Here is a 10,151-nt window from a genome sequence, read left to right on the forward strand (position 1 = left end):
CTGTATAATGCAGCACAATACTTTAAATTCATGCATCACAGGCTGGTGACTGATGTTAAATGAGCCTAAGTTTTGAGACAAATCCACAGCACTGTGCTGCTTTGTGCTCAGCGTGTGACACAGACAGACGGTTCTGAAGCAGCTCTCTTCCCACTAATCCATTTCTGTGCCTTTTCTTTGGAGGCTGCTGCAGAAATCAGCACGAGACACGACACAGAAAGACACTGGCTTGTGTTTTGCTGTGAGGGAAACAGAAAGCTGTAAAACAAAGCCCGAATGTTCAGCTCCATCCCTCACTGCAACCAAACCAGACGTGTCACAAGTGGCGACAAGAACAAGAAATGAAGTTCCCACCAACAAACAGAGCAAATAATCATTGGAACACACGCCAAGCTGCAGGTTCTTCCATTGGAAATCAATCCCCAGATCTTCAAGCTCCCCCTTTCCCTCCCATGTATCTGATACAAGAACTGAAGGCTGAGTATTCCTAGAGATTATTGTACAGGAAATCAATTCATGGCTTTAGATCTTACTATTGATTTGAAGTTACTATTTATTGTCTTTTCATTTGTGATGAAAACAAGTTTCTTTAAAGCTGCACTTAACAATATCATATTAAGACTGGGTCAACTGAGTATGTGTAATGTGAAAGAGGCTACTGGTGGTGGTGAGGATTTCAACAGCACACCATCTTGGTTTTATGCTGCATGTTCTTACTGTTCTCGTCAACTTTTTCCAGTTTTCAGTGAAAATTTCCGATGAATCTTCTTTCAAGACCCTTTCCACACATTTTAAGACCTCATCACCACTTCGAGCTCTAACCAGTTTCCTCAGTGACCATGTTAACTTACATTTACCGTACATTTATGTTGAAATGGCAAATTAAACAGACTTAGTCTGAGATGGATCTTTGGATGAATCAATGTAACATAATTCAGATAGGCAGGGTGGAAACAACTATCATCACTCAGAGGCCAGCATTAGATTACACTGTTGTAGTAGCTTAACTGGCACGGGACATGGACGGTGATACAGGACAGAAATATGGAATCTGGGCCCAAATGTATGCGCAGCGTGCATGCAGGAAAACCTCCACTGGTCTTTTTCTACATATACACTGTATCTCCAAAAGAAGAATGTGCTTCATGCAGACTTTCAGACCATAGATTGACCGGTTTCTGAAGATTTATCATGAAGCTCTGGTGGCTCTGGCCACCTCCATCTCTACATGCCTACCAGATAACCGTAAAATAGGCAGAGGTGGAGATGAGGCAGGCTAAATGAAGCCTGGTTGCTCAAACAGGCCATCTGTAATGGCACCCACCTCTAAATCAGTAGCAATCAAGGAAAATATTTGTCACCTAAAGGCTGAACGATTGATTCAGAATCAGAAAAAGCTTTTTTGCCAAGTACGATTTTACATACGATTTTTAACTCTGTGAATAAAAAGGCTTACAGTTTATGATGAGGTGCTGCTGGATCACTGTCACGTCATTGCACCAACCACTGTTGATGTAAAAACTGACTCCTTCACCTCTGTGAAGCACAAAACAGCAGATGAAGAAAAGTCCCTGTTTTTCGCTAACAGCAGTTGTAGTTCCTCCAGTTTGTTGGGCAGTGAACGCACGTTAGAGAGAAATATTCCCTGTAACGGTGTGCGTAATCCGCGCTGGTTAAGTGCGCCGGGCCGTTTCCCTCTCCAAAATATCCCAAATTTCAAGTGTAGGTATAAGAAAAGTAGGAAATAAGTGGTCTTGGAGGTCTGCAGTGAAAAGGTATATAACAAGGTAGGAGGCATCTCTACAAACGTGACGGACAACACTACAAACTTTGTTAAAGCGTTGTTAAAACAGTTTGGGAGAGGATCCTGTGTTGATGATCCAGAAACAGTTAAAGTTAACAATGACCAAACAACTTTCTGCATAAAACATATTTTAAACATTTAAACAATGCGTCATATGCATTGTTTAAATGATCAAATATACACGCACAAGTTTTTTCCTAAAGTCATCTCTGTGATTCTCTAATAGAATCTTGAAAAACAGCTCATTTAAAATACACAAGGACCTTAATGAACTTAGTTCAGAATTCTAGATTGTGTGGTAATGTTAAAATGTGACTGTGTGCATTGGCAGATTATGTAAACGTTTAGAGCAGTCCAGGACAGAAGTGTGTGTGTGTGTGTGTGTGTGTGTGTGTGTGTGTGTGTGTGTGTGTGCACGCAATCAGTGTTTTTTGCCTGCAAGACAAATTGTGAGACTTGAGTGAGCAGCAGGACTTCTTCTTCTTCTTGATATCTTCAAAGCTCCTTTGCGCTCACTTTTGGCAGTTTGTATCTGTCACACTCAGACGCTGGCTGAGAGCAAAGCAAATGACTCTGGATGTGACCAAGTGTCGCTGCATTAGACCCCACAATCAGGAGACTTTACACTGTGATTCATCAGCTTCCCCATTTGTCTGCTGACATAAAATACACGATAAAACAGCAGGGCTTTAAGTATTTCTGATGACTGGGATTTGGTGCCTTCAAGAGATTAATTTCTGAAAGACACGTAGACTGCACAAATGTTCTCTTTGCGTGTAATAATCCTTTTAGAATCAAAACCTTGGGAGTCATAATAATTTGAAAGAAGATCAGACAAACTGTACACATACAGCCCGTTCTCACTCGCAACTGGTCAAATCCTGTCGCTACACTTGAAACAGGACGCTGTAGGTAACCCCCTAAGTGTCATGACCGGATGTTCCAGTGTAGCTATTTATATTACATCAGACCATTGATGTAATATAAAGAGCAAGAATGTCCACAGCATATGTAGGAGATGGGTTGCATGGAGGGATCAAATAAACACCCTGAAGGCCACAGGTCATGCAAAATCAAAAAGTAAACATTAACTTTAAGTTTTAAGGTTTTTAAGTTACATTAAGTAGGGAACAAAAATTCTTTTACCAAACTTACCCAACTATATTCTATGCTGAAATCAAGCTAAAGTGCAACAACGTTAAATACACAAGCTTTATTTTAGGTTTGTATTTTTAAGAGTTGAGCCACCGACAAGTAGTATTTGATGAGTTGGGAGAGTGAATGAACATCCAGGAAGACCTGACAAAGAGACTAGCCAAACTTATGGTGCATATATGAAAACTTTTACCTAACCCATCACTTCATTCTCTTTGTGTGTTGCAGTCATGGCAGCTTTATACATGGGCCAGAGGCACAACAAAGAGAAAGAGACTCTGATGACATCAAAAGAGGACATCCGTGACAACGTCATTCACTATGACGATGAGGGTGGCGGTGAGGCGGACACTCACGCGTTTGACATGGGCACTCTGCGCAACACGCACTCACAGCGCACCAGCACTCACAGCAGCACCTCCAAGAAGGAGAAAAATGGCTACGGAGACGGGGTTCTGCTGCATCTCAGCAGTCGCTCTGGCGACATCAGGTCACCTGACATCCATTGTCAGACGGCCAGCATCATCACCGCCATTAACGCCAAGGCCCCGCTGTCCTCCCGTGGCAGAGTGACCGGAGGCGATGCTGAAATTATCAAGATGTTTATCGAACAGCGGCTGGAGGAGAGTCAGGAGGGTTACGCCGCCCCACCCTATGATTCACTGGCGACCTACGCCTATGAGGGTGACGGTTCGGTGGCTGGCTCGCTGAGCTCCATAGAGGAGTCATGGGTAATCGAGGACTCAGGGGATTTCAGTTCCCTCGGTGACTGGGGACAGTCCTTCAAAACACTAGCTAGCATCCTTGACAGACAGCCGCCTACTCTGACTGAGGAGAGCTGAGAGGAAGTTGGACAGCAGAGAGAGACTTTGGGTGGCCATGCGGGACTTAGCTTTCTTTCCTAGACATGTTTTTTTTACTGTGACAGGCACTGCCTAGAATGATGTGAGGACTCTTTAGAAAGCTGTCCAGGTGAAGTAGAGTTGTGGACTGTTTAGCCCGAGTGCAGAGGATCTAGCTACAGACGTGTGGAAAGGTAAACTTGATAGCTCCTCAAAGTGCCTGAGGTACTTTATGTTTACATGTATTTTAATTCATGACACTTAATAAAAATATCTTCAACTGATGTCTGGATTTTAATATCATATTATTAAGTCTCACTGACAGGGATTAAACCTGAAAAACAAATGCTGTCTTCTTAGACATGCCAGAAAGGGCACTAGGAATCCCTTGACATCACCCTCACCCTGACATTCATTTTCTTCGAATACTTTGATAATGTTAACACCAGACAAAGCTAGACAAAGCAGAATAACAGATTCAGTATACAAATAATAATAAAAAAAACAAACAGATGGACCACTAACAGACTTCTAAATATTTGGGCTTGATTTCATTTGAGTCATCGGCCTGGGAAATTCTGTGGGAGGACGCAAGTGGAGAATTCTGGCTCAGCCACAGGTCGCATGTCGACTGTGGTGAGTGGGCTGTGTGCTAATTGTTCCTGTTTATGCACATCGGTCATGATGCTGGGCCAAATATAAGACTATAATAAACCTCAGACTCACATGTGTGTTCAGGAATCTTATCAGTCATGTCACCCATCAACATCACCACTGTCCACATGAAAAGGTGGAAGGTCAACGGTCTTTTAACCACTCAAAGCTCTTCTACACTACATATCTCATTCACACACATTCATACACTGATGGCATTGGCTGCCATGCAAGGTGCCAACTGCTCATCAGTTTGTGAGCTAATCATTCACACACACACACTCACACACCGATGGCACGGCCTTCAGGAGCAATTTGGGGCTCTGTATTTTGCCCAAAGCAAGGGATCGATCATCTGATTAGTGGATGACCCGCTCTGCCTCCTGAGCCACAGCCAGAGCTATCATAATTTCTGCAGTTCCCCTTAGATCCACAGAATGTGTGAGCCTCTCTCAGCTAGTGTTGGTTTTCCTGTCTCCAGCTTCAGTCTCAGCATCAGCCTGCATCAGCTTTGTTTCCAGCAGCAGGCAGCTGTTTTCTGAAGATCTGACAGAAAGACAAAGTTAGCATGTAGCTATCTGGTGGACATAGTGCATAGAGCATTTAACTCTTAAAGAGGCAGTTGGTAGAGACCAAACCAGAGCTAAAAGGAGAGGGATTATTGGAGTTTTTCTACTATTACATCATTCTTTTCATAGATTCTATTTCTACATCAGGTGGACAAAACATCAGAATCAGAATCAAGTTTACTGCTAAGTAGGTTTGCACATACAAGGAATTTGACTGGTGTAGCTGGCGCAGAATAAACATTAAGTAAAAATATAAAAAATATAGGAAGATAAAAAAACAAGTATTAAAAAATATAAACAATATAAATATATATAACTTATCTTCTAATGAGCTGTAGTGAAAGCGGATGTGCAAGTATATGACATGTAATAGATTGAGAGTTCACACTATATTCACAGAATGCTATAAATACATACAACATAGATAACTGTTTGCCGACATGCTCACCATAACATCTTCATTAAAGGTGATAACACATTGATGTCATGCTTGCACATTTGCTGATCCCATGTGAGAAAAAATATAATAATAACAATAATAATAATAATAATAATAACAATAATGTAGCTTTAAGTATTTTGTGGTCAAGTTATGTCTATTAGTTCATGAAGGTTTATTATTTTAATCAAGTCTAATCAAGTTTTAAAACTTCAGGCTGTGCGGCATAAATGAAAAAAAGATGGAGAGAAGCCTTGTGGATGGATCAGGTCTCTTTATCACATTCTACATATTACAACATGCTTACCACATTGCATTAATATAACAACAGCAGGCGAGCTACAAAATATTAGTATGAGCACATACATGACCATCTCGTGTTTTGTTTTTGTTTTTTTGGGGTCGTCTTGTCTTTATTAGAAAGTGACAGTGGAGATACAGACATGGATTTGTGGCTGGAATTGAGCCAGGGATGTTCTGAAAGTGTTTAACCACGAGTCCACTGGAACACCATATCCCTTTATTCCACTAATGTGTGCACCTGGGTTCATGAAAAAGCTCCTTTACTCACTGTTGCTCAGAGACTGAGAGACAGAGTTATCCAAAAGTATCAGATCATTTATCACAGCTGTCACAGCAGCAGAATCAAGCCAGTTAACACATGGAAGATGTGTACTAAAATACTGTATACCAATATACCATCGGCTGTGTCTACATAGTTTTCTTTTGTTATAACACCTGACACCATGTTGGATTGTTGAATTTTTGTACAGTAGCCCAGAAGACAAATCAAACCCTGTCTGAGGTGTAGGAGAGTATGCATTTGGTTGCAACTTGCACCACTAAATCCTACACACTGGACCTTTAAGTAAAACAAAAAAACTCATAGTAAAGTCCTGCAGTATTATCAGCTAAAAGTAGCAGTTAGTAAAGTGTGGCCTGTGGCCCAGAGAAAGAATTATTATCTCTTTGAGCTATAAGTAAAGCTTAAGTAAAACAATATGAGAGCTTTAGAGAGGAAATGTCTTTGATGAAACTTCTAACAACTCAAACATCAGAACATCAGGACGCAGTCAAAGAGGTTTGGGAACCACTGGTTTAATCAACAATGTTTGTATTTTATGATCTTATCATTTACTTTGTCAAGTCTGAAAAATAACCAACAGCCGTGAAATAAATGTCAAAATGCAAATATTCAACTAGAGTACCTCAACATTGTACTTATACTATACTACTATTACTATACTGTAAATGCAGTGCGTGAGTGAATGTCTGGCCGGTCATATAGAAGTAAGCATAGGAAAATATTGTAGTATTTGCAAAATTAAAGGCATTAATTTTTGTGCACATTTATATTTGTTATGCAAGCTCTACAATGAATTAGTCACTTAATAAGTTTCATTCTTGATGAAAAAAACAGACAACACGTTTAATGTGTTTCTTATAGGCCTGCAGATTGCAGCGGTAATTGGCCAGTTCTTAGTAAATGATGGTTGCCTTAGAAACAGGCTCAACCTTGGAACTAGAAAATAACTAATGTTATAAACAACAGATTCCAAAATTGTCTTCATGTATTCTAATTGTCATGATTAATATCTATTTTAAATTTCAAAGCCAGAATGCAGACATCTTTTTATCTTTTTTTTCTTGTTCTTGTGGTTCCATGCTGTGTCTTCACAATGTGTTGTCTGAACATGTTTCACTTTCACATCCCAATGAACATGAACAGTTTAAAAAAATCTATTTTAATGATGTTTTGAGTCGCATGCTCTGAGTTGGTGTTACTTTACAGTTCTCAGATGTGTAAAAAAGCTTTTAGCTGAGCTGATATGTGCAGCGCACTAAAGAGGAGCCTTCTGGTATATATAGGGACCATGCTGTACATTTCTCCTTGATGTGGCAATCAGTCCTGTCCATAGTGGAGGTGCTATATTTAATACCTGCATTACCACTTAATGTTGAATGGTGTTGATGTCAAGAGAAGGAGCACATTTACTACATAATTAAATTAATTACCTCTGCTGCCACCATTCAAGAGTGTGAAAGAACACTGTCTGATAATAGAAATATATTCTTGTAATAATACAAACCATGCTCATCAGATGACACATATAGGTCCCAGGTGTCACTGGATAATAAAAGTAAATGATGTTTGCCTTGGAAACTGAATTAAACAGTCTCAGAACTAGAAATATAATATTATTAACACAAAATGCCACAACTATATTCATATATTTATTAAAGACATACACATACACTCTCCGTGCTCTGTTAAAATGATACGTTTCACTAAATTGAAAGACAGAAAGAGAAATGATCTTTCTTGTCATGTGTTTATGGATTTTTGTAAATTATCAAGTAAAAGGTAAATAGATTGTTAAATAATAGCCATAGCAGGAAAAAAATGAAGAAGGGGTTGGTAAAAAAAAACACTGAGGGAGTGTGAAATCCTTCCTGTTCTCTGTTGGCTTTTTGTTTTTAATATATGCAGTGAGTGTTGATTTTATTGATGTTAGCTCAACACCAAAAAACACAAGTGCCGCGTGAAAACAGAATAAGAGCTGAAGATGAAATGAAATGAATCCTGAGGATGGACTAAAAATGTAATAATCTAAATCTCTGCAGATTATCAGGGATTAGAAAACAAAACAAAAATATTCGACTTTTCACAATCTTTTTTCTTGACTTCATTGAGTGAGCACAGCATGAATTCTTCTTTCATGTCACTTTGCAGGCAGGCCACCCGTGAGCTTCACTTCGTCACATGCACTTTGAAATGAATAGTTCAGAGGCAATAATACTTATCATAAAGCTGTTATACTTGAGTTCAATTAACCACTGCTTCCTGGTACAGTGTATTTTATGTGCTCTTATTTACAATTCTTTCTTTTAATCTGAACAAATTACTTCCATTTGCTGCCTTTGCAAGAGTATTAATGATTTATTATTATTATATTTATATTTATTTGCTATGATAGTTAACTCATAAAGAAAAACGGCTTTATTTATTGAGCATGATCGACTTTGAGCCTCTTCTATGATAAAATCAATCCCTGTATGTCATATTAATTTAAATTGTAACTAAACATCACATTTATGACCTTCTGCAGGTCGATGAACACAGTCACCACAAGTTTAACAACTTTAGAGCATGAGAACAATATTCCCACAACTGATGTGTAAGTTAAGTAGCGAAGTTTAGTGGATGACTTATTATACATCTTATTGATCTTTCGAGTCATATTGATCATTTTAATGATCTTGATAACAAAGTGTACATAATTATATCTGGTAAGTTTTGTGTTGAGTGATCTATCCAGTTCCTGAAGCTTCCTCATTTTTACATGTTACCTGAAAAAACTGTTAGAGAGGGACTGATTAGTGTTTACAGTAGCCAATAGCAAGCCCGTGTTCGCACCCCCCTCAGCAATGCATTGCAGCTAATACTATGATCCAGTGTCAGCATGTACCTTCAAGTGAACATGGACTGAACACGACCTCTGAAACCAGCAGTGGCCAGTCTGTCAGGGAATACAGTACCCTGTAGCAAGTTGGTTTTCTTGTCAGATTCAGCACCTGGCAGGTTAGTCCGTTCTGTTAGCTACATGGCTGATTGAGCTAGGGACAGTTAGTGTTTCGCTACTTGCAAACGGCAGTCACTCAGTCTGTAGGGACATGGCTTGTGAAGCGGAGGGTGGCTGGTTCACGTCCAGCATGGACCAAAAGCATGGAAGGGTGGACTGGTAGCTGGAGAGGTGCCAGTTTACCTCTAAACTGAGCAAGGTACCAATGTCCTAACTGCTCCTAGGGCACTGCTACGTGGTTGCCCATCACCACCATCTCTCCACATTTGTATGTCCATGAGCCCTTTGTGTGTGTGTGTGTCCGTGTGTGTCTAGGTGTGTGTCCGTGTGTGTCTAGGTGTGTGTGTGTGTGTGTGTGTGTGTGGTTGTATTCGGCCATATGTAAAACCTGAGTGAGAAAAGAATTTCCCCTCGAGGGATCAAAATAGTATCCATGGATGGACTTGGATGGATCTTTCCATCAGGACAGTATGTAAATAACCAGCACAACACTAGCCCGTCCTTTATTGTGTATTGTCCGGTTGGTCTCAGAGACTGTGCTAGAACCAGTCCAACTGCTGAGCCCGGTTCTGTGTTTCCGCTAACAGCAGATTCAGTTAAAACCAGCAAATATATTGAGTATAAAATCTGATTCAGTTTTAATACAGTTCTAAAGTTGTGCTTTTGTACTGTAATCAGTCCATCAATGACTGCAGCAGCCCTCACAATCACTCATAGACTGGATCAGACAGGAAGTACTCTGCTCTGCTGGTGTCAGAAGAGAGAAAAGTTAAATTAGTACACGCCCCCAAGTGCAGGATGACATCATCAATATTTGTTTCTGGTTTATAGTCAAGATACTGAAGTGTTGGTGACAGACATGATGGTCCAGTGTGTAGGATGTAATTGCATCTAGTGATCTAATCACTGTATTGCAATCTCCTCACATCATTCTCGCCTTCCTAGTGTAAGGGAGAAATGACACTTGAGTGTCCCTGTCTAAAGTCAGGATTTAGTTTTAAAGAACTGGCCAGCTGCTGTGCCTCTCACATGTAGCTGCTGGTAGTGTTAGCATTCACAAGCATAAGCACTGCCAGAGAAAAAGTGTGCATAAATCTGCAGTGG

At 40.0% G+C, this 10,151-nt stretch overlaps 1 protein-coding gene across 2 annotated transcripts in view; it reads left to right on the forward strand.

Moving 5' to 3' along the window:
- LOC104931914 (cadherin-12) overlaps positions 1 to 4,048 on the forward strand; it is a 98,156-nt gene extending 94,108 nt beyond the window's left edge. For both annotated transcript variants that reach the window (XM_019274219.2, XM_027287844.1), the window contains one exon: positions 3,188 to 4,048. In XM_019274219.2, the coding sequence (XP_019129764.1) occupies positions 3,188 to 3,801 (614 nt within the window). In that variant the 3' untranslated portion in view covers positions 3,802 to 4,048. The remainder of the gene's footprint in view (positions 1 to 3,187) is intronic.
- Positions 4,049 to 10,151: the final 6,103 nt, after the last annotated feature.

This window comes from Larimichthys crocea, chromosome II (assembly GCF_000972845.2).
Source record: "Larimichthys crocea isolate SSNF chromosome II, L_crocea_2.0, whole genome shotgun sequence".
Classification (NCBI taxonomy): Eukaryota; Metazoa; Chordata; class Actinopteri; family Sciaenidae; genus Larimichthys; species Larimichthys crocea.